This window comes from Ictalurus furcatus, chromosome 1 (assembly GCF_023375685.1).
Source record: "Ictalurus furcatus strain D&B chromosome 1, Billie_1.0, whole genome shotgun sequence".
Taxonomy (NCBI): Eukaryota; Metazoa; Chordata; class Actinopteri; order Siluriformes; family Ictaluridae; genus Ictalurus; species Ictalurus furcatus.
In genome coordinates this window covers 4,004,106-4,029,264 of record NC_071255.1, presented here as the reverse complement: position 1 = coordinate 4,029,264, position 25,159 = coordinate 4,004,106, and the positions used below count along the sequence as shown (strand labels likewise).

General features: G+C 40.0%; 1 protein-coding gene across 1 annotated transcript; it reads right to left on the bottom strand.

Annotated features, from left to right (window-relative positions):
* Positions 1-412: 412 nt before the first annotated feature.
* On the bottom strand, positions 413-24,258 carry LOC128605345 (glycogen debranching enzyme-like). The gene is made up of 33 exons (XM_053620688.1): positions 23,741-24,258; positions 23,067-23,277; positions 22,785-22,954; positions 22,324-22,527; positions 19,245-19,426; positions 18,854-18,965; positions 18,649-18,775; positions 17,768-17,870; positions 17,583-17,680; positions 17,342-17,481; positions 16,929-17,116; positions 16,455-16,578; positions 15,308-15,471; positions 15,034-15,135; positions 14,699-14,854; positions 14,440-14,590; positions 14,200-14,324; positions 12,204-12,316; positions 11,473-11,607; positions 11,185-11,315; positions 10,931-11,067; positions 10,701-10,834; positions 9,710-9,885; positions 9,392-9,494; positions 8,704-8,929; positions 8,213-8,324; positions 7,028-7,163; positions 6,789-6,901; positions 6,426-6,637; positions 4,847-4,944; positions 4,263-4,350; positions 4,028-4,161; positions 413-3,950 (listed from the first exon to the last, which is right to left on the bottom strand). The coding sequence occupies exons 1-33, from the start codon at positions 23,778-23,780 to the stop codon at positions 3,815-3,817; spliced, it is 4,581 nt and encodes a 1,526-aa protein (XP_053476663.1). The 5' UTR covers positions 23,781-24,258; the 3' UTR covers positions 413-3,814.
* Positions 24,259-25,159: the final 901 nt, after the last annotated feature.

The window sequence follows — 25,159 nt, the reverse complement described above, 5'->3', positions numbered from 1 at the left end:
CAAATTCATGTAGACCCCACCATAGCACAGAAACCTTGCTTAGTATAACAAATGAAGTAATTATATCTGCCGCCCATATATTTTATACACACACACACACACACACACACACACACACACACACACTCTTAGTCCAGTTTGACACTATAGACCGTAATGTTCTCTTGAATATTAGTGAAGAACAGCCTGACCAAAAACCCCCAAGAAAACAAGTAAATCATGGCGTACCACAAGTACTCGTCTTAGGTCCATTGTGGTTTTCTTTGTACATGACGCATCTAAGAAATATGCTTGTCGAAAACGTCCAGCATCTGTAGGGTACTGTGTGGAACATGTATGGAACGTAAGTGAAAGTGCATGTGAAGCTCTTGGAGAAAAAAAATAAAATGTACAGAGTGTGAAAAAAGCCACCCATCACCTCAAGTGATCGGTTGCAGATCAACAGACCGGTGAATATGGCTGCCACTTCCAAAGCGAAATAAACAACATCATATCAGTGCTTTATGAAACATTCAGGAATCAGTGGAATGACCGGTTGTGCAGCCAAATGAAAAAGTATCGCCTGCAACAACAACAAAAAGTTTCAAGGTGCAGATTTATTATTATTTTAATGCACGTTATCAAAATTCAGAAACTTGTTACTCGTTGTACAGGTTACAAAAGGAGTCAATAACATTCTTATTTATTTATTTATTTATTTATTTATTTATTTATTTTAAACATCCATGTGACGTACGTCAAATTACACACTAATAATATAAGACAATATATTAATTATAATAAGTTCTATACCAAGCAGTGCTCCGTTGTGTCTCATTGAAACAGTGGACTTCTAGTTTAACTGAGTGCCTACACGATGAGCAAGGTACAAGTCTAAGCCTCTACCATTCACATATGCCAGAATTTTCCTTAAAATAAGCTTTTGATGAAAAATCAGGGCATGAGGAATAATACCATAAGCTGGACATCTGAAAAGCCAAAGGAGACAAAGCCTTCGGCACGTCTGTGGATCTCAAACACGTTCTCCCAAATTCCAGACGATGACATGGTCGACCTGAACTAGCAGTTCACGTCTTTAGCTGGGTCACAAGCACCGGGTTTGCTCAAACACGCTTTACGAGCTCCACAGCCGGCACTGGAAATTACTACCTGCAAATAAATAAATAAATAAAAAGTATAAGTACACCATGTAGCATGAATGAATACAGCACGGTATACGAACACAGTGAATAGTTATAAAGTAGACAGGTTTCAATTTTGAGAAAACTACTTGAGATACTTACCGAATTGCAGCATCGGAGCAGCAGGGCAAAAGAGGTGAAAAGAAGATAAAATGCAGGTATCTACAAGAAAGTTAAGGTCTGTATGAAGGATGTGATCAACTATAATTCTATTTATAATTCATACAATCCGAAATTCACATGATGGGTGGTTTAATTAAATATGACCGTGTGTACATAAGAATGTCAGGACAACTGAATGTAATTCCATGAACCTCTGGTAAGTTACAGTGACATTATTCTAGCGATGAGTCAAAGCACATCAGGTCCAAATGAGGGTTAAATAAGGAATAAAACACTTGGCATGCTGTTATAGGAAAATAACTAGTGATGGGCCATATCACACCACCCCAACATTTGGGCTCAAACTGTTTTATTCTTCTTATACAATAATTATTGTATAATTAAAATAATTATTTAACCATTTCATGTCTAATTTTTTTTTTATACACATATCCAGATCATTTTTTTAAAAAATAGTTTTCTTTTTTATTTTGCTTAAAATTGCATGGTATACATTTGGATTCTATCTAAAGATTGTGTATTTAAAAAAGTAAATGGATTGTACAAGGGTTAAAAAAAAACAAAAACAAAAAAAAACTAAAAAAAAAAAAAATTCATGTCTAAAATATGTAATGTAGGCCATGTAAAGACAAAAGTCTTTTTAGAAAATATAATTTCTGATGTTTAGGTAAGTGTTTAGGATTGCTGGTAAAAAATAAATAAATAAATAAATAAATAAATAAATAAATAATAAAATAAAACCATTTAAAATTGTTTTTAAAAATCTCTACCCAAAGACACTAATTTTTTTTTTAAAAATCTAGTTTTTAAAAATTCTAAGGTGAAAAACATTTTGTGCTTGATTGTATTTATTTATTTAGTAGAAAGTTGGCCGATGTGTTCAGTCACATTTTCCCCGCACAGTATAATGTGTGTTCTTGGCAAAAGGATTAGAACAAATATTTGCCGTCTGAGAATGAACAGCTTTGACCTGCAACGTTATGAACAATACTCAGTGGGGCTTATGTAATGGCAGAAACAAGGAGTCAATTAAATGATCACAGAGACATGAGAAACTCAGAAAAAGCAGACGAGAGTCTGCACGTAGGTTTTTAGTATTAACCAGACAACTTAGCATGAGCAGATGCATGAGTTTGCATCAGATTTTTATTCCAAGTCATTAGTGGACTAGGAAGTGAGGACTGTATCATCACAAATAGAAAAAGAAAAGTTGATATAGTGCTTGAACAAACAGCAAAAAGACAAATTCCATGCAAAAAATAAATAAAGAAAAGAACAATTTGATTACACTACAAAAAAACAAATAATGAAGCAATATCATAGACCATTTTTCATGATGCTGTTTTGTTTTCCCAGGAGATTACATTTTTTTTAACACACATACAAAAAAAAAAAAAAAAAAAAACACACACAAAAAAAGTATGCCTGTAAAAAAATTCAAATCTTGCGACGTCCAAAATTAAAAAAAAAATAAAAATAAAATTCATGTCTAAAATATGTCATGTAGGCCATGTAAAGACAAAAGTCTTTTTAGAAAATATAATTTCTGATGTTTAGGTAAGTGTTTAGGATTGCTGGTAAAAATAATAATAATAATAATAATAATAATAATAATAATAATAATAATAATTAAAAAAAAAATAAAACCCTTTAAAATTGTTTTTAAAAATCTCTACCCAAAAACACGAATTAAAAATAAAAAAAATTCTAGTTTTTAAAAATTCTAAGGTGAAAAACATTTTGTACTTGATTGTATTATTTATTTATTTAGTAGAAAGTTGGCCTACATCAAGCATGATGTTTGGACCGCCTCTAAAATGGCACTTCTCTAAGAACGAGACTACCGCGTATACATCATCTGTAGACATTAAGCGGTGTTTAACGCCGAAACCTTGTCGTTATTTAAAGTAGTAGCGAGCACATATACTGTAAATAGGGAGTTTCGTGCACAGTATTGTTGTCGAAATAGTCAACTAAAGTCACAGAAAAACAGCCTACATCCCATGGACACACTGATGTGCAGACATAAAATAAAAGGAGATATTTAACGTGTTGGATCAAGTGCTATTTTATAAGCCTCTGAATAATGAGTGTGGAAGCCATATTGTTCAATTAAAAATTCATACAGCAATATATTACTCTTATTCGATGTTTATTCTTATTAGAATTCTTGTCACCTTCTCGATCATATATCATTAGACTTTATGTGCTTATTATTAAACACTCTTGCTTTTACAGTAGATTACATTTGATCTACTTCTTCAGTCAGCATGTACGGCCAAGGATTTATGGTTGGTTTGGTTGGGAGATACTTCAGTTCTTTGAAGCAAATGTTGGAGAGCAGACACGTCTTCGTTAATGGGCTACATTCGGACTACATTTCTTTTACTGAGGTCTAGATAGTTCCTGAAGCATGACATGAGGAAGTTAAAGAACAAGAAAAGAGTTCAAGGCTCGTTTGTGGCTTGTACAGGACATCCATCCTGCTGTTAAGATGAAAAACAACAAATCTACAAGTCCTCAGGATCGCAAAGGTCATACAGGACTTCAAGAATCGTGCCAATGGACCAAGCTTGTGTCTCACAACTGAAAGTGCAGTGTTGTCCGTTCTCATTGGTCAGCTCGGGTAAACCTTTCCAGAGAGATCTAGAATACACACAATAAAAAAGTTCAGCTTTTCCTAAACTGTTTGAGAGATACGTTTTAGAGCTCTCTTGGTGTACCTTTCCAAGTGGACGTTATGCCTTGAGAGAATGTTTCTGACCAGAATCACAGTCTGATTGTATACTTCCTGGCCCATTTGCTTGGCAAAGTACAGTTTGGCTCTTAGGAAGTAGCTGACCAGCCAAAGCCACTCCTGATAAAAAGACAAAAGACAAGAAGGAAAGGCAGTAAATACTTCGATCATCAATAATTTCTCTCTCATGTGCTGTTAAAGGTGGTAGGAAGGGGACGTACAGGTCCTTGGTGGTAATTGAAGCCTTTGGCGATGTTGTAGTTGCTGTTGTCCAGGGCGCTGTCATAGATGCCACAGTAAACCAAGTCACTGTGAAATGTTGAATTATGAACAGATATTTAAAAAAAAAAAAAAACAAAAGAGAAATTTTTCACAAAGGTATACACTGAGCTTAGCAATAGAAATACAATTTATATACACACGTATATAGTATATTTAACAAAGCATAAAAAAACAATCCTATCCGCATACACTATAATTCTGATAAAGGTGCATGAAATGTTTCACCTAAATCTCTAATAATTTTGTTTGCACAGTTTATAAACCATGGGATAAAAACAACTCTCAGAAAAATCTTATGTTTTTTTTTTTGTTTGTTTTGTTTTTGTTTTTTTTTAAAAGTCGCTGTCCAGGGTGTTGAATTTTAAATAACAAACATTTATTAAAAACTGATCTTTTGGAAGAACGATGTTCCCTCCAGTACAGCTCCAGAGAATTGATGCTGAGGTGCACTGAAGCTGTTCTAGTGACACGAGGTGGCCTTATTACCACATTTTATGTCGTCAAAAATGTTAATTACACTCACTCTGGATCTAAAGTCTTCATGCCCAGTGGCCCAAGCAGTTTCTTCTCAGCAATCTCTAAAGCTGCCCATGCTCTCTCCAGTGTAAACAGCTCAGGAGCCTGGAACACAGAATCTACGGTAAACAGCGTGTACAAGCAGCACTGTGTCTCCAGAGGGGCCAAAGGTCTGGTCCGACTATAAAAAAAAATAATATAAATAAATAATATTAAAAAAAATTGAACACATAAATAACTTGTTACAGAATTCAGACAAGTTGTTATTGTTCTTATTTATCAAAAGCAGACAAAATGATCAATGTACATACAGCCACATAACCCAAGACTGCAGATAGGTTTCAATCCCATCCATTCATTCAACCATCCATCCATCAATTCCACAATCCATCCATCTATCCATCCATCTAACAATCCATCCATCCAACAATCCATCCATCAATTCCACAATCCATCCATCCATCCAACAATCCATCCATTTCACCAACCAACAAGCCACCCACCCATCCATCAATTCCACAATCCATCCATCTCACCAACCAACAAGCCAGCCAGCCACCCATCTAGCCATTCTGCAATCCATTTATCCATCTAACAATCCATCCATCCAACAATCCATCCATCAATTCCACAATCCATCCATCCATCCAACAATCGATCCATTTCACCAACCAACAAGCCAGCCACCCACCCATCCACCATTCCACAATCCATCCATCCATCCAACAATCCATCCATCTATTCCACAATCCATCCATCCATCCAACAATCCATCCATTTCACCAACCAACAAGCCACCCACCCATCCATTCATCCATCAATTCCACAATCCATCCATTTCACCAACCAACAAGCCACCCACCCATCCATCCAATCATTCATCCAGCCATTCCACAATTCATAAATTCTACCATCTATCCATCCCACAATCTTTCCATTTCACCATCCATCAATCCCCTCACCCATACATCCATTCATCCAATTCACCATCCATCAATCCACTCACCCATCCATCCATTCCACAACCCATTCATCAATCCACTCACCCATCCATCCATTCCACAACCCATTCATTTCACCATCCATCCATACAACCATTGAACCATATATCCATCCATCCATCCATGTATTCATTAATAATAAGCATCAGCTGCGCAGTAGTTGTTTGTTATAACACAGCATGGTGTTGATTAATTTATGACCGAATCTCTGACAGTAGTGCCGGTTTTGATTCAAATGACAGGTTTATATTCATGTGCATTATACGTAATTGATTCTAAAGTAAAAGCTCTGGGTTATTTTTAATTAACTTTAATAGAAAGAAAAACAAAATAACCTGTCGTACTGACATTCCACAACACACATTTATAAATAAAAGGGAAAAAAAATAGTACTTGTTGGTAAATTGGGACATTAGAGGAAAATAATTAACCTAACTTCAGTGTGGTAACAGTAACTCTGCTCATGTCAGCGCATACCACACCCGTCATTCCTATAACAGCACACACCCCTGAGTGTGTTATTCCTTATGTAACTGATGAAATTAGATATTTTCATAGAACTCAAAGCCCACTGTATGCGCTTACCACCACCATGGCGATGGTGAAATTGGGCCGGAGTTGATAGTCACACCAGGGACTGGAGGCACCGTAGGTGTCTTTGTAAATGCTTCTTTTATGCACTAGCTCTGGATGTTTTTCATGCTTTTCCTCTGGATCAGGTGACACATAGAACATCTTCTCAAAGTTATCCTGGATCCTACGGTTCCACTCCTCATACGACACAGTGCGAGATTCACCTGAAGAAGGTGAAAAAAAAAACCCACACACGCGCACAGTGGTGATGAGGCATAATGAAATTTCCATTATGGTGTCAGTAATGATTCATGATGACTCTCATACTGAGCAAAATGTTCAAGTGTTTCAGGATATAAATGTGAGAAGACACACCATCTCTCTGGACACTGACGGAAGAGTAAGGGAAGTGACCACTTTGACTCAAACGGGACAACCAGCGCACAGTGGACTTGCAAAGACCCACGATCTCCACTGCAGAGCCATCTCTGGAAAACAAAACCCCACAAAAACAGAGGCCATTTGCTTTCTACATCCCTTATTGCCCTCCCCACCCCCCAAATTTCATTTAATTTATTGTTGAACACCATGGAAGGAAAGAACAGCTGCAGTACCTAGGCGTTGCCGGTATCCCACGATTCCCTGCTTTGTCGCTCTCACCCATTTTGTCCATCCACGTCCCACAGTTGAATCGATTTCCCCCATATACAAAGCCTGTTTCTGGGTCTACTTTTGCATGAACATTAAATCCTGGAAATTACAAATGGAGGAGAAGCAATGGTTGATGGTCAAGTGTCAGTCAAAATAAAATATTACTAAAGTGAATTTATACTCGACTGTACAAGTCAATTGTACGGTAGTTTTCACTATTCATTAGATTTTGTCCAGTAGATACTGCTTTCTAATATTCCAAAAGTGTTGTTGAATTTCCAGAAGACGGCTGATTAATTTTCTATAGCAGCTCTACAGCACTTCTGGCTGCAGATGAATTTTACTGTGAGGAAAGTGTCCAATGTCAGCTCTTCGTAACCGTCGAGGTTTTGCTGTGACTTTAAAGTTTTTCTTAACTTAAACTTCAAGAAAGTAAAAAACAGAGGCTGGTGAGGAAACGACTCAACTATTGGTGTTAGAACATTATTATAACGGGAACTAACTTGTTTAACATTAAAAGTCCCCATAAAATCAAAATTGAAGTTTTGTGGCTTTTAGTATTACTGTTCGCTTTAAGGTTATCTATATTATATTTGCATTCAAAATGTACAGCCTCTCTCTACCACCAACACGGATCAACAATTTTGACGACATCATTCTGCACTTCAGCTTCTCATCAGATTTTTTGTCCAATCAAATATGAAGTGCCCCGCCCCCAACGTTATAAAAATCCATGGTACCAACTGAAGTACGAATTTGCCCGGATGTGAGGTAAGCTAAACGCTAACGGCCATTTAAAAAAAGGGGGAGGATCCACTTGATATGTCCCACCCTGACTTCCTGTTTCAGTGAAAATTACATCAACACAACGAATTACGCTGCAAGGCACTTAAAAGGGACTTTAAATGTAGCTATATACTGATAAAGTAAGATGCGTTCTTGAATTAATAAAATATAAATAACTCGCTGGCATATTGGTGTGGTAGAAAAGGATTAAGACATTTTGGGACATGCTGTTAAAGGAAAATGATCCTCTTCGCTGTTAATTATTTTCCTATAACAATATGCTCCCAAGAGTTTTATTCCTTACTTATCTGGCAGCTTTTACAAGGCCATTTAAATACTGTAATTTTAAGAACTTGGCTGGCCTTCATTTCTCATGTTGCAGTCGATCTGTGGCCCGGCGTTCCGCTCTCTGAATTCGATGCCTTGCATGTGGCGCTGCATTGCTTCCTGGATGACGTCGTACAGAGGCTGGTCCTGGGAAAATAAAATGTATTAATTTATTATTAGTAGTAATAATAATAATAATAATAATAATAATAATAATAAACTAATTACATTCAATATACTTAGAAGCTTATAAAATATTTAATATATTATAATGTATTAGAATAAATCTCATCCAGTGCTACACTTTTAATTTAACTTGAGAATGCAGCCTGGCATTCACAGGCATGTTGTTGAGAGGAAGTAGGTAAAAGTACTGCGCTAATGTTAAAAAGACTTAAAATTAAAAACCCAGGACCATCAGAGAACCACTGATGTGCCCCTGAGTAAGGATCTAACTTGTCCACTTTGACTACAACCATCTGCCCAATTAATAAATGTAAACATCACACAATTCCCTTAGGTTTACCAGAGTGCCTGCAGGCTGGGGTTCAGACTCGTCTGTAGGGTACATGCGTGACACGGGGCACGACAAGATGTCCACACCATTGGGGACTATAGTGCAGTAGTCCTGGATGCGCTGCAGCCACCACCATACGGCATCCCGGCAGTTGTAGCGAGCCTTTGTGCCCTCGCCAAGCAAGTTGGGGATCAAGCCATGTCTTAGAGTAGCAGCAAAGGCCAGGATAATGTTCCTGCGGTGAATGTTTATTTTAATATGAACAGTTTATACTAATGCTTGTTCATTATTGGGGGGGGGGGGGATGTGAATTCGCTATAGTCACTGATAGACTGTAAGACAGTCACTGATGTTAGCACCATTTCAAAATCTTACATCCAATGCTTTAAGCAAGTAAGGCAACTCAGTCATATTGCAGTGTAAAACCTGAAACTACAGCTCATGCTATATTATTGACTCAGATGCTAAGAGATGCAAAGGAAAATCAATTTATGAAAACCAGTTTAAGGTCAACGCTTCAGTGGTGTGCCATTTGTACTCTATCTAGATCTCTAAAATGTACATCAAAGGCTAGGTTAGCAATGAATGTTGAAGCCCCCCTGAAAATTCACTGGTAACAAGGTTAACATTTTGTTGATGAAGTATGTCCAGGTTGGCCTGTATATTACATACACCAAACATAAATGTTGAAGTGTACCTTGCCTCTACATGTCTTCCAGTGACGAGCATGAGGCCACACAGGGCTACGAACGTGTCTCGGCCCCAGCAGCGGAAAATCCCAGACGAGAAATGAGGCAAACCTGTATAAGGAGAACAAAAATTCAAAAAGCTTCAATTCTACAGAATACATAATGATAATTGGTTAACAGAGAGATATTAGCTCCAGTGCAGAACTATAAGGTTTTAGTATACTGTAACTACTGAGCAAAATTTGGACACCAAACATGCTTATGATCTGGCAGTATCCAGACATGGTCTGTCTTGTCTCCATTGACCGAGCCTTAAGCCATGATACCTGCAGCCAGTGACGCACAGCACTGCTCATTCTGCTTGGTGACTGTGTTGAGGCGATGCGGAACATCCTGCAGGGCTGGAGAAAGAGCAGGGAGAGCAGGCACAGGACCCATACCACACATCTGCACTGAGCCCAACGCTAACTGCTTCACCAGGGTTGAACCAGACTGCACAAAACTGTCATTTTAACAGAGCCAATCAGAATAAATAGCACACAGACATCCCAAAGCACCTCCTGCTCCACTTTTTTGGTATTTGGATGGATGGGTTGATGGGGCTGGATGAGCGACCTGTTTTGAGAGTGTACTGATGGTTGGTTGGGCGGGCAAGTGGTTGGAAGAATGGATGGAGGGATTTATGGGAATTGGTGTGTTGATTAGTGGATTGGTTAGTGGGTCAGTGGTAGTTGGATGATAAGATGGATGTGTGGCCAGGTGGGTGGGTGTACTGGTGGTTAGATAGGTAGGTGAGTGGATGGATGGACTGACAGATGGATAGGTTGGTAGGTGGTCGAATGAATGGCAGGGTAGTGGATGGGTTGGCAGGGCAGTGTGTGGCTGGAAGCTTAGATGGATGGGTAAATGAGTAGATGAATGAATGGGTGGATAGATGGATGGATGGGTGAGTTGGCTGTTTTGTGGGTTTGTAGGTATGACAGTGGATTGCCAAGAGGATGGATGGATCAATGTATACTATATTGATCACATACAAGAAATCAGAGTGAGGTGAGGCCTGAAGTACAAGACAATATAAACACATTAAAAGTAAGCAAGAAAATACAATAAATATTCACATTAAAATGAGGAAGTAAATAAAATAAAAGCCCAGATAAAATGAAGCATGCATCATAGCAATGACTGAAAATGTTATTGGTACACTGGTCTTCCCAAAATTGCTACTTTTAAGTGTGAAACTGGCAAAATTTGGCATATGTGCTGCTAGAAAAAAGTAAAAAGCTAAAAAAAAAAAAAAAAAAAGTATGCAAGACAAACCTCGACATCTTGTTGAAGACAACATCCATAGCTGTAGTGTATGCCCCAGCAATGATGGCATCAAAGTAACATGGAATGAGGTAGCGTGGGATTCTCTTTAGGTAGGCAAATATGGCACGGAACCATTTCCCCACCTAGGACAGTCCTTGAATGTAAGATTAATTCTTATAGGCACTCTTAGTAGAATACAATGGTGGACAAGAGAAGAAAAACATGCTTCTGCGCCTTACCTCCTTTAGAGCGCCGTCTTTATTCATGAGACGAGAGCTAATGTAGTCAAGCATCCAGTCGCCTTGCCTCAGGTTGTTGCAGAAGGGGTGGCCGAGGTCATTCTTAGGCCGAATGTCGGAAAGCACTGACATGAACCCTGTATTTATAAAAAAAAAATAAAATAAAAAAAACAACAACAGGAGACGCTTGTATTCCAGAACAAAAAGAGAAGTTTATTTCAAAAAGAAGGAAGTTGTAGGCCGGTCCTTAGTACCTTGAAGACCTGCATACTTTAGGGACATCCAGGATGGGATATTGTAGCATCCTCCACCGTCTTCCCGCTCCTCATCATTGCAGCGGTACAGCAAGACATTCAGCTCAGCCAAGGACAGTTTAGAGATGAGACTTCAGTGTAGAGAACATTACATAACATGCACTGTGACAACAATCACAGTTTAAATAAAATATATTATATTATACACATATACCCCAAGTCAACTTCAACAAATAATGAGGTTCCTCAAACTGAGGGGGAAAACCAGGATGAATTCAGTATGCTTACAATTCCAGGGAAGTTTTCAGGATGCCAGGAACATCTGGGTCGGTCAGACTGCCCAATTTGTACTGGCGATTAAACTGATAGAGCTGAGTACGCAGGAAGCCCACCAAGTCCTGAGATTCTGAGTCCAGACTCACCCTGCACAAGGTTAGCCACAGGTTAGTGATTACATGAACATGGTAGCCATGATAGTTTTTTTTATTTTAAGAGAACAGTTACTGAATGTAAAGCTCTATCCCAAATGTTGGCCTTAGTTCACACTTCAGGTCTACAAAGCACAGATCTATGGTGAGAGGCAGTCCTGAGAGGCAGATACAAAATGATGCAGGACTTCTTCATTTGCAGACAAACACAGGGAACAAGCCCAGGGAAACAAACACACTAGGAACCAGGACTATCAGTAACTTAGTACAACTAGGAAAAAAAGACAAATAAAAGCAAACCGCGCCTAAACTGAACAATAACCACTGCAAGACCTCAACACCACAAATATAACAGGACTTGAAGCAATGCTCCAGCAGCTGAGGAGAAAAACCAGGGAACTTAAATAGGAGCACAAATCAATCAGGAAAATTAAACGCATGGGAATGGTTAAGACACGAAATGGAGGAAGACAACAGATGATGTAGTTCTGCAACAACAATCAGGGTGCACTCTAGTGGCCAAAGAAGGAATCATCCCTGGAGGCCAAAACAATTCTCTAAATAGTCAGTGTCAGATGGACGTGTGTTTACCTGAAAGCAATCACGCTGCCTGGAGTGAGACGATCAAACACGATCTCCTGGACAAACTCATTGCCAGCATTTGTTGTGGCATCTCCTTGTTTCACCACTTGGCTGTCTTTAAGCTGTCAAAACAAAAAAAACGTACTTTTGCGATTCTAGAACCTCCTTGGTTTGACCAATATTTTGATTAGTTTTTTTGCCATGTGACAGTAAAAACTATACATTTTACATACCTTGTGTGTTAAAAATCCTAGGACACTTATCGTAAAAGGAGCAGGGGTATAACCCCGGTGTCCTGGAGAAATTCCCCCATTGGCTCTTATCCATCATGGCCCCCTAATAATCCCCATCTCTGAATTGGCTACATCACTCTCTCCTCTCCACTAATACCTGGTGTGTGGTGGGCGTTCTGGTACACTATGGCTGCCATCGCATCATCCAGGTGGATGCTACACACTAGTGGTGGTTGAGGAGATTTACCCCCCCGCCCCCCATCCCCATCCCCCATCCCCATCCCCCCCATACTATGTAAAGCGCTTTGAGTGTCTAGAAAAGCGCTATATAAATATAACCAAGTAAACATAAGTGAAAGCCAACATTTATTTTTAAGTTACATATATATGAGGCTGGATGTAAAAGCAGAAAAATAGGGACCTAAAACAGAACATTGGGCACTATTTTGAGCACCATGTTGCACATTTATAGGTTCTGAAAATTCTCCATTCATGTCATATATGTCATTTTTATGCAGTTTTTACAACCCCAATTCTGAAAAAGTTAGAACAAATGGAAAATTTGACTTGTATTTAAACAAACAAACAAAAAAAACGTATTAAAAAAAGACAAGGTATGTGATGTTTTATGTAATCAACTTTTTTTTGAAGGAAAAACGTTTATTTTGAATCTGATGCATGCAACACGTTCCAAAAAAGTTGGGACAGGGGCAATTTAGGACTGATAGCGATGTGACAAGTTGAAATAAGAAGGCGATGTGAAACAGGTGAGGCAATCGTTTACTCCAACGATTGAAGGCCTAGTCCTTAAAGAGCAAGGTCGAGGCTCACCAATCTGCCAACAGATGAGTCAGCGAATAATCCAACAATTTGAGAATAACATTCCCCAAAGACAAATCAGTAGGATTTTGGTAATACTTTGTCATCAACACCTTTCGCCGCTGCATCCACAGATGCAGGTTAAGTTATGCAAAGCAGAAGCCATACATCAATATGTCCAGAAGCACCGCTGACTTCTCTGGGCTCAGTCTCATCCAAGCTGTTATCAGCGTCAGGTCCAAAAGCCAGTGTCTGTCATGGTATGGGGGTGTGTCCGTGCCCATGGCATGGATAACTTGCACATCTGTGAGGGCAGCATTAATGCAGAAAGATATGTACACATTTGAGAGCAACATATGCCGCCATCCAGAGCAGAACAATGCCAAACCTGCAGTCCTGACCTGTCTCCGATTGTGGCATAATGTGGCACATTATGAAGCGCAAAATTAGGCAACAAAGGCCGCGTAAAGTTGTGCAGCTGAAGAAATGCATAACGGATGAATGGGGGAAATTTCCACTTACTAAAATTAACAACTGGTGTCTTCACTCTGCGTCCAAACGCTTAATGAGTGTTATTAAAAGAAAAGGTGATGTTACAAAGTGATAAACAGTCGACTGTCCCAACTTTTTTGGAGTGTGCTGCAGCCATCAGATTTGAAATGAGTATATTTTCAAAATAAATTAAATTCACAAAGTAAAATCATCAAATAATGTGTTAAGAATGTGCAATTTTCAAATGACTTTTTTTTTTTTTTTTTGCATTTTCCATACTGTCCCAACGTTTTCAGAATTGGGGTTATAGTTGTAATTAAGATAACTCACTACTGTTTACAGGTCCGAGCCTCTGAAGCCATTTATAAACCATTACAGCATGCTGTTCTTTCCAGCTGACATGACGGTTTGATGGCATCCTGCCCAGGGTTTGCTGTGTTGGTCACTCAGTCTCAGGTTACCTGGAGTTGTTCCTTGAGCTCCACCGTGTACTCAGGCATGCCGTTTATGCACTTCTCATCTTTCACATAGGGGCCAGTGTCTCTCTCCACTGTACGAGCCTCCAGGATCACCTCATTTATCTGGCCTATGCAGTAGCAGTGTGTGCAGCAAGTGATCAATTACAATTTATCATAAATATAAATATTCATTCAAAATTCCATAACTCAAACATATCTGATTCAGATTGATGGTATGCAGACCTGGTATGAACATGGGAGACAGTCTTTCCTTGTACTGGTGTGTTTTGGGGTTTTTGAAAACTGTTCGAGATACAGTCACAACAGACTGGTGTGTGATTGGACAATGCCTGGTTACAGCCACAATGTCTTCATCCAGCTGGTCTACATAGACCTAAAAAAACACACATGCCCCAAACAAAGTCTTTCTCTAAAATTCTCTCATTTCAAGATACCAAAAAATCAAAGTCCAGCTTGTTTAGGCCTTAAGTGTCATGCAGACCTGTGTGAAACCCTTCTCAGCCAGCTCATGGTGAAGCCTGTTGAGTGCCAGCTTCCCTGCCAGGATGCCTGACTGGAGGTTCACCTCCCCAGGAGATGAAGGCAGGGCATCTGGGTTCCATCTGGGGTACAGACGCTCCTCCGTGTTCACTGAAATCTGATGCAAAAAAATAACAAATTGCATATAAATGTTAACTAACCAAAGAGTTGACCATCTACTAAATACTATTCTAGCTTTAAATCAGCGGATTTATTTTGAGACCGAAATAACACTCCATTACAAGTCAAGACTAGCTTGGGTAAGTGTTAGCAAGTAGAGTCTGCTATATTCATTACCTGATGAGGAACCAGCTCGTCATATCCTCTAGTACTGCCTGTGGCGCAACACGCCATAGACACAATTGCAGAGCTGGGGAGGCAGTCGTACACGGACCGGACCTTTAACAAATGAAAAATAAAGTGCAACAAGAATGCGACAGCTGTTCACTACAAAAAGCACAATCAGATCTGTATTTTGCTAGCCAACCCAACTTTTGTTCTAGAACTACTATATTGTTTAGATAACTCATGTACTCAGTACAGGCCTCATGCAACCTCCATCTTTACTAACCTGGACAGGACACTCATTGTCATGGCTAACGTCAAGGAACATAGCATGTGCTATGCCTGGAACCAAAGGCCTTAGGTTGGGCTGGATGAAGGAACCAACAGGTTCTCCGCCAAAGCGATACACCAGTCTGCCTTCCTCGTGACTGTCCCCAGCGCTCATTGCCTCTGGAGCAAAAAACAGTCAACGTCAGGGGACAGGTTCACTTCAATGGATGGCATGATGGCCATGGATGGCTTGTCTATATTTCATGACTACAAAAATGAGCACTAACCCTGCTTCTGCAGAGCAGGGTTACATTTCCACAGAGTTTAGTTCAAGCCATCTTCTTACCCAGTTAATCCTGCTAAATCAATGCCTTGTCAGCATCCTGCTTGGCTTGATTAGGTGTCAGAAACAGGTGGGAACTGAACTCTGATGGAACATACTGTAGATATCCATCAATGTTGGTGACCACTGGTCGAGGCCATAAGTTGTTAACATGGGGATTTTCAATCCAGCCCTTCAATCTAAGGGATAACTTGTGTTCCAGTTTCTAACATATCTGAGCCAGGTAACTGCATTTTACAGTATTTATCTTCAGACTTTTGAAAGCTGAAAGAGAATAAAAACAATAACTGGTCCCTGCCCCCTGCTGGCCAGTAGACCAAACACTCTTTGCAGACAAGAACTAGTTCTTTCATTGTAGAAAATGCCGGAAGAGTTCAAGATTAGGAATTTTGAGATTGGGGAAAGTATGAGATTAGGCACTGTAACTGGAATCAGCTCCAACACCAGCAACTTGTTGGTGGAAGAGGCTAAATCGAAGACTGGATTGAGATTGTCAAGATTGTCCCAATTCCTCGTGAAGAGCTCAGCATGCTCTCGCAAGTGAGCCTCGGCATGCCATAAAGCCATAAAGCCAGGCAAGGCAGCAAGTTTAAAGCAATGATGAACAGAGATAAGAACAGAAATGCAAAGGGCATGCAAAGAGCATTAGCATGCGAAGGTGTGCAAATTGAACAAAGGGAAGCCCAGGAGCCAGGGCGTTAAACCTGGGGACACATCAGTACATTACAATTGCATTAGTACAATCAACCAACACATGTATTAATGGAGAAGGATTTAACATCATGCGTAGACAAAGTCCTCTTCCAGCCTTTCTCTGTACCTCTGATGAGACTCGTAATCCCCAGATGGTTAACAAAGGTATTGTCGAGCTGGTCGCTACCTGTATACAGCTCAGCTATCACGTACAGATTGGGCCTGATTGCCCTTGCAGCAGCTAACATTGCCTAGAACACAACATATGAAACATCATAATGGGTCCATAATGCGAGTCCCAATACTGTGCTTAATTAGGGAATCAATTACCAAAAGTCTGGTTTCAGAACCTACAACTTTTTTTGGTGAAGTACTTCTTTTTTTTTTTTTTACATTAAAACATAACATAATACTTTATGCAAGTGCTAATAAATAATGTGCCAACAGTTACAAGTTTAAAAATGCACTAGATGCCACAGCACTACTGATCACATCCCCTTTGATATAATACCTCAAATTAACATTATGTGGAATATCTCAGTATTGAGTATGCACTATCAGGAATTTATATTAAAAAAAAACCAACAGAAAAAAAACACACCTCAGCCACATGTAGAGGTGTGGAATGGCAATTGTCCAACCGTACACCACAGAAGTGTTTAGCCGTTATCTCTGTATACTTCCTCATGTGCTCCCACAGATAGGGACAGTCCTCGGGTTTACCACCATAGCGGAGCTTCACGCTGTCACCCCAGCAGACTAGTTCTCTCCTCAAGTAGACGTTAGAGCCTGGCAGAAGGAAGAATTAACAAGTTCAACTAGAATATCCCAAGCCAGACATGGAAAACACTAATCTAAACCAATTTTCCAGTTCCACTGGTGGTCTCCAAGTCTTGATTGGCATTTGGTAGAATGGCATTTGGGTGCAAACATTTGCACTGACTAGGGGTTCCTGTGGACCAGGTTTGATTATTACAGATGAAACTAGGAGTGAATCTAGACACTGCATTCCACCTGGTTCTGCAAAGTTCCTGAGAGGGTCATCCGCCATCACCCATCCGTTGTGAGCTTGGAGGTGACATGCATCATCTGCATTCTGAAGCAGCAGTTCCTCCTTCTCCATTGGCATGTCCTCAAATGGGAAGGTGAAATATCTGTATTGGGGGAGAAAAGAAAAAAAAAGACTAATTTAAGATTTGTTCTAAGCATGGTTCAGTGGCTCGACAAATCAAGCATCACGTCATTAAACCCTTACCTCGGTGCCAAAGGATGTTTTTTGGTCACCAAGCCAAGTTTGGGACCATTTGCTGCAAGACGCTCATATCTCATAGTCTCCACTATGCAGTTTACAGCCTAAGAAAAAACACCAGGACGTCTTGTTCGTAAAACGTAGCACGGAGGATTTTATGGCTTTTATGGAAAGAGTGAACCAGGACAGACCTTCTCATGATGGTTGTACATGTCCTTATAGCACTCCATGTTCAACTCCTCCAAACTCTTCTTGAACACATCACAGCATACTTGTATCGCTGACAGGCCGTTCCTGTCAATTAGTATAAATAACATATATTTAAATTAAAAGGTAATGTTTAGAAAATAAAGACAATTTATACACTTGTTTGTATCTGTATTTACCTGCTTAACTAGCTTGCCAGACTTTAAGTTAGCTACAATTTTTTTTAGCCTGGTCAATTAAGTTTCTGGGCAACCATAACTCAAGACTGGGCAGCAAACTGGTGCTTTTACCTCCCTGGGGGACTAGCTAATGAACTCATATACGTTAACAATTTATCAAAACAGTAATGTTATGCCTCCTGGGCTATGTTTGGCTAGTTGGTCTTGTTCACAAGTGCTTTGTTATTAATGATTGGTTGCTTACATTGAGGCTCACCAATGATTCTGCGACATATTTGTTGTAACGCATGCCAGCTATCGTATGCAATAGTGTGTTTTACAGACACAAACGCAGTAAGCTAAAATACTGTGAATTCTGCCATACACTTAAGACTGAGAGATGCAGTATATAATATGAATATAACATTACATCAGTAAGTTTAAGCTGGAACCATCAGAAAAGAAGATCTGGCAGTTGATCATGATTGAAAGAGTTGTCTAAACGAGACCAAATCCAATATTAAAAAGAAGTCCTCTCTCACCCTTCACCAGAAACTAATACTACCTACTACACCTTAGAGCAGACCAGCCCAAGACATAAGGTCAACCCAGTGACATTCATCTAAGCATAGTAACGCTTGATCTCTTGGGAATCCAGCCAATCACATTGCTCTTTCAGTACTGACCCGTGAGAAACTGGAACTCACGTGTGCCTGCCAAACATGTCCAGCGCCGCGTTCATGTCCACCGTGTTGCCGAAGCGTTTGAACTGTGGATCCTGTATGATCTTCAGCTTGCGTTTGATCTCCAGTTCTGTCCCAGCTGGTTTGCCATCTACGGTGCAAGAAGACGAAACCTCAAAACGTCGCACGGAACATTTACATTGCAAGCGTAACGAGATGAGACACTCACTGGCCTGCAGAAGATTACTAAACTGCTCCACAGCTCTTTCCACATCCACCTGGAGAAACTCCCAGAGCTTCAGCTGAGGGAAAACCTCCTGCCACAGGAGTTCACGGAGTGTCTGGAGAAAGATTTGTGGTTCATTTTTTTTACTTAATTGTTCTCGTGTGCTCTGTATGTCATTTACATTATATTTACGGTATTTGGCAGACGCCCTTATCCTTATCAATTGCTCAGATCATACATCTGAGCAATTGAGGGTTAAGGGACTTGCTCAAGGGCGAAACAATGGCAGCTTGGCAGTGAACTCATGAGTTTCTGAGCAGTAGCCCAACACCTTATCCACTGAGCTACCACTGCCCTATGTCCAATGTCCATGGTAAGCACAACCCAAACTCACACTGAGCTGCTTCTCATCCTCAACCAGAGCTGGTAGGCCTCGGTCACGGTATTTTCCATTGGCAATGTCACAGCTGAAGTGCCAGAGAGCCCGATCCAGTATCCAGGCTGGCTTTAAGTGTGGAGAATTCGCCAGGTTGTAGCCACACTCAGGATGGAGTCTGAGCCATTTACTGTTAACTGCTACTCAGAAGAACAAAAACAAAACAAAAAGGAGCTCATATGTGGACAGGACAATCAAATAGATCTAGTATAGATCTGTATCTGTCTATACACTCACTGGTCACTTTGATAGGAACACCTGCTCATTCAATCAGCCAATCAATGAGCCTGTGCCCAGTGTAACATCAGATTCCTGTAACCCAGTCTTCTGCTTTCTCATGGTTCGACATGTTCGCTCTGAAATGCTTTTTTGTTCACCACGGTTGTAAAGACCGGTTATTTGATCAGAAGTTTCTGAAATATTCAAACCAGCCCGTCTGGCACCAACACCCACATCATGGTTAAAGTCACTGAGATCACTGAGATTTTTCCCCACTGTGATGTGTGAAGTGAACATTAACTGAAGCACGTGACCTACATCTATATGATTTTATGCATTGCTCTGCTGCCATGTGATTGGTTGATTGGATGATTGCATGAATGTGCAAGTGTGCAGGTGCTAAGAATAAATGAGCCCCTTGACTAATTGGTTTGGAAAGATTTGGGTTGATATAGACTTCAATTACTTGTTGAAAGATTGTGTCGATAAGTTTTTTCAAACTATTTCTCGAAGACCGTTATCTACACAGATTTTGCACGCTACAGAGCTAAACTCTAGTTTTTGAACTTGCATTAGTTAGCTTTATTAACTTTTGAGATCTTTGAATGTGTCTGTTTATCAGTAACACCATGCACATGGCTAGCATAAGTTACATTCATATACCATGTGCTATTTTTAGATCTGAACTCGGGTGGAGTTGGATTTCAGGTCGAGGGCAAGTGATCAGTCTTGTGAACGCTGGTTTTGACACTTTTGTACCGACTCACGATCTGAGATGGATGTTCCCAGTGGGTTTTACTAGTCTAGGTTTGGTTCTGTTGTACACAGTTTTGTTTTTCTTTTCATTTGTTTCAGGTTTATGAATGTCAGTTCTTGTTTTTATCTGTATATTCATCTCCTGTGGGGTTTAGCATGGACGTTTCTTTTAAAGATCCTAATTTAGCCTGACCAGCTGTGTTTAAATAAGGCTAGAATTCAACTAAACAGATGGGTTGCTCTCAAGGAGCAGAAGCTGAAGATAAATGGCTTCCTTCAATTTGATATGGAAACATTTTTGTTTGCTTGTTCTTTTACTAATGACGTTCTGCTTCAAAAGCAAGACCATAATGAGTTCCTGCATAATTCCCACCACCACCACAAAGATAAGATCCAGATCCAGCGACGGGTTCACTGCGTTCACCTTAAACTGTAGGATAATATTCAGCATGGTATATAATGCAATTCATTCCTTCGAATCAAAGTCCTGTAATGATGGTCCGGGTCTTACTAGGACATGCAAACAAAGCTGCTAAAACCATGGCTGCTGTAAAATTATATTCAGACCATTTCCTCTGCTAATTACTGCAATCTGGATCAGAGGAGGATGAAACATTACAATATTGCTTCATTTAACCTCATTAGAAACAGCACCAAACAGTAAAAATCTATAACTGTCGTACAAGTCAAGCTTTTCAGTTCATTCTGCTTTCGGTTTTATAAAGAACAGGTTCTGAATGATAAAATCATGACGAGTTCTGGGGAATTAATGAACTCACTCATTTGGTCTGTTTTCAAGTATTTTAAGATGTCAACTAACCGAATACTTTTACATTTCCAACTCGTTTACTCTTATAGCATGGACTGTTTTCACCTGCCTGTGTCCAGCTCACTTTATACACCACTACAAGACAATTCAATGGCCTGGATGCTAAAATTATTATATGTAAAAGTCTACTTTTCATTTTGGTCATCATAAAAGACGCTGTACCAGTGAAACTTTTATCCAATCCAATAAGTAGCGTATATCCTTTCTAATTACTAACCTATTCTAATTCCGACCCATTTTAAGAACCTGCTTGAGGTCCATTTGTTGTGGTTTTTGGTTTCATTTTTGCGCTTCAGATAAAGGTTATGATTGTTACTCCTCACTTCTCACAGAGTAACGATGTAAGTGTACTGTATGCATAATGGACAACCTTGAACCCGAAACTTTTTCCTCCACGTGACACCCGGACAAGAACTGATGAAGTGGCGGGACATCGTAGCTGAAAATTGTACGAGTCACTGTAGTGGACATGGAATGCACTGCGCTCTTCAGTCATCCCAACACGATCAGGGAAAAGGGTGTTTCCTAAGGTCATGCCCGATTAAAGCGAGTGTTGGAATCCTCCCAGCAGACTTAGAGGACAGAATGAAATACAGTAATGGCAAAGATAATGCCGGGCTCTACTTTTAGAGCCAGGCAGTATCAGTGAAATGTCAAAAGACCACATCATTGTCAAGCACTAGTAGTTTGCTGGCCAGGTAGTCAAAGTATCACGGTATTATAGGGGTCACATCTGCCGGATCACATCTGTCCAATTATTTTTCAACTGCGACATCATTCCATCTCTATGAGGCAGGTTTCTAAAATTGATATCGACAAATCAACAGCAACAGAGCTTCCAGAATGCTGAGAATGTCGAATGAAAGAATGATGCAACCAGGACAGCTGGCACTGCAACACCTCTTCTGCTCTGAGGTTGGTTCTGCATTGGCAGCACATAGTTCAGCCTCTAACCAGTAGCTGAAAAGGTCAGGGGTTTTGCTATCCTAATTTTTTTTTAAACAATTTCTTTCAAAAACCCTGGGTTGTAGGGTTCTCAGGGTTTTTTTTTTTTTGGAAGACGTGAAAGTCCTCCAAGTCTGGTATAGTGGTTTAAGTCTCCAGACACCACTACCACCACCACCACGAAACCCCCAACCACCACCCCACCCCCAGTTCTACCAAACATCATCCAATTATTAAGACAGTAAAAAGGTATTCTTGAGCCATGAGGGAGTCATGTCAGCTTTGTACCTGTATGGTTGTACACGACGTCTGTGATGCAAACCATGTTCCACTCTTTCCGGATCTTCTCTGTCAGGTTCCCCACATCCATCCATGTGTAATTCTTTCCCGGTGGGGAGAAATCTGGGTTCAGCTCCAGCTGGTCAGCAATCGAGTAGCAGGAACGTGACTCACCCAACTCCTGCAGTGGCGTCAAGTGGATCATATTGTAACCTATAACAAAAAGAGCACACTCATAATGCTCTGTCAGTCTTTACCTGTATTTTAGCTAGACCCCTATCCAGTTACACGTTTCATACCACATCTTTGGTGCTTTTGCGTGTTTCAATGCTAAACCTCACCACGGCAGTCGTTCATATCAACATATCAATAATGTTACCAATAGGTCTGCTACTAATAGTACTTCAGTATCAGTATCATTTCATCAGTATAATCTTCATGCTAGATCTTCATGCTGTTCGGATCCTCACCTGTTTCCCTGGCCACTCTGAGCCGGTCTAGCCATTCGTCCAGTGGCCCGAGGCACTTAGCCAGGTAAGTCTGTGAGGTGATGCTGTCCAAAGGGAGAACCTTCCTTTCAAGGCCTACTCGTAGCACGGGGTCCACCACAAAATAGCCACCACCAGTTTTCTCCTCATTCCTGACAGCAAAAATACAACACAGCTATGCTTGGATTGCTTTCATTTCATGAAATGAATAAACATTTCAAGGAACGGAATCTTAAATGTGATTCAAAACAGTCCAACACCCACCCACAGCCGAAGTAATACTGGTAGGAGCCAGCGATCTCAAGGTCCAGTTTGCAATACTTGTCAGAGTCATCCTCCTTCCCACTGGGGTTGATCCATTCGAGGACACGAAACTCACACCTGTTGAATTTTTGTCCTGGTGCAGGGTAATTGGTGTGGACGTGCACATTCTTCCCCTGCAAAGTTGGACCTAATCGGAACTGGAGCTGGAAGCCTTAATGAGGCAAAAATAAAAAATAAAATTATGAACACAAGCTTTTCACGCTTAGTACTTGGTCTTGGACCAAATCCTTAACCTAAAGAGCTTGTGTTTATCTTTTCTTTTTTTTTTTTTTTTTTTAAATTTACAATATTTTCTGTCGTTAACTCCTGAAGCCCCATTTTTATATGACTGTACAACCTGTAAACTCTGGAATGGAACAGAAAAGGTCAACAAAAACCAAAGCCTGCTGCTAAATCTGTAACTACGTGATATTCTGGTCATGCAGGAGATATCGAGATATGCTTAGGTAGTGCAAAATACAAGACACACAGATCCAGAGGCTTGCACTGCACGACTTGGACAGTCCCAACTACTGAAGAGTAAGGAACAAACCTCAGGTTAGTAAGTATATCTGTTGCCAAGAAGACCTCCAGAGTAACCTTTTAGAAGCGCTGTAACTTTTTCTTAATCATACCTTGCTCCAGGCGAAACAGAGTCTTCTCCAGTCTCTCCATGTCGTTGAGCAGAAGCACTCTGGTCTGTCCACGGCGGAGAGTATCGTTCTTTTTTTAGGATGCCCTTTACATGTGTCTGCAACAGCATGATAAAGAGGGACACAAGGGAACAATGTTCTATGTGTTGATACAGGGAGACACGTACAGGTTTACGGTGCATTCGCACACGTGGCCTTCCAATGTTTACCTCCTCAAAGACAGGAACAGGAGAACGCTAAAGGCACACCCGAGTCTACTGAAATTTCAGACTCGGTTAAGAGGAAGGAACGTGCTCAGGAAGAGCCAGGAAGGAGATTCAAGGAACAGTAATGAAAAGTCTCCATGAGATGAATGAATGAATGTTTGTGTTTGATTAAAGGCAGCCACACTTGGAGAGTAAATCCTGTTAAACCTATCGATAAAATATTCATACATAGTTTTAGTATGCAACTATGTGGTGTGTCTAACGTGTCTAATTAGAGAGATAAACGTGACAAAATGTGTATGCAGTGCAACGTATATATAATATAAAGTATAAATGCACATATAGACAGAAGTCTACACTGTAAAACTATCCAATTAAATACTGAATTGGTACCTTTTACTTGTATATTTGGACATGCCAATTTTTTATCCATTTATTTTTTTTTTCAATAGTGTCTTTACATAAAAATGTTCTGTATATTTTAATTGCTTTTAAAGACCATTCAGATTCAGATTAAGGTTCATTGCATGCATCAATAATAGCTTTGCCTATCTAAAACATCCGTCATTATATCGAATCGTGAAGGATTCCCTCGGAGAGACAAACTGAAGACCCCCTTTTTTTTTTTTTTCTAGTCAATGTATACGTATACATTTGATAAATCACCCACAATGTTTTTCGATATTCCATATTAATATATTTGGTGGCTAGACGTTAGAAAGCACAACATGTCACTTCATTTGGGACTAAAAACGCATGCGATGGAAAACACTACGTCAGGAAAAAAAAAATTATACAGCCATAGTCCGTCAAAATATGGTAACATTTTACACTATACTCCAACGTTGGCCTCGTGAAACAAATAATTGTATATGATGAATAATTCAGATATTAACATTAATCAATCAATCAGGGTTTGGTAATTTACAAAGAAAAAAGAAAAACAGTGTACAATACCACGGAGCACCATTAAATCCTTTAGGAGACTCAACCAAAAGTCAGCGACCGGGTAAGTACGAGATTACTCAGAGAAGAGACTGAGATGCTACCACCCCCATGCTTCACTGTGGGGATTGCGTTTTCAGAGCAACGTGCAGCATTGGGATTCTGCCAAATGTAGCGCCTTGTCCCAACACCAAAAAACTTTGTGGAGGGTCCAGGCTACAGTTGACATTTCCTGTGACATTTCCCAACA

What these genes read in the sequence shown, in the direction of transcription:
- LOC128605345 (XM_053620688.1), bottom strand. Translation starts at nt 23,780, where the DNA reads ATGGAGAGACTGGAGAAGACTCTGTTTCGCCTGGAGCAAG. An exon ending in CAGAGTGGCCAGGGAAACAG is followed by an intron (nt 22,528 to 22,784) that starts GTGAGGATCCGA and finishes TTTTTGTTATAG; the next exon opens with GTTACAATATGATCCACTTG. An exon ending in TCAATTACCACCAAGGACCT is followed by an intron (nt 4,162 to 4,262) that starts GTACGTCCCCTT and finishes TCTTTTTATCAG; the next exon opens with GAGTGGCTTTGGCTGGTCAG.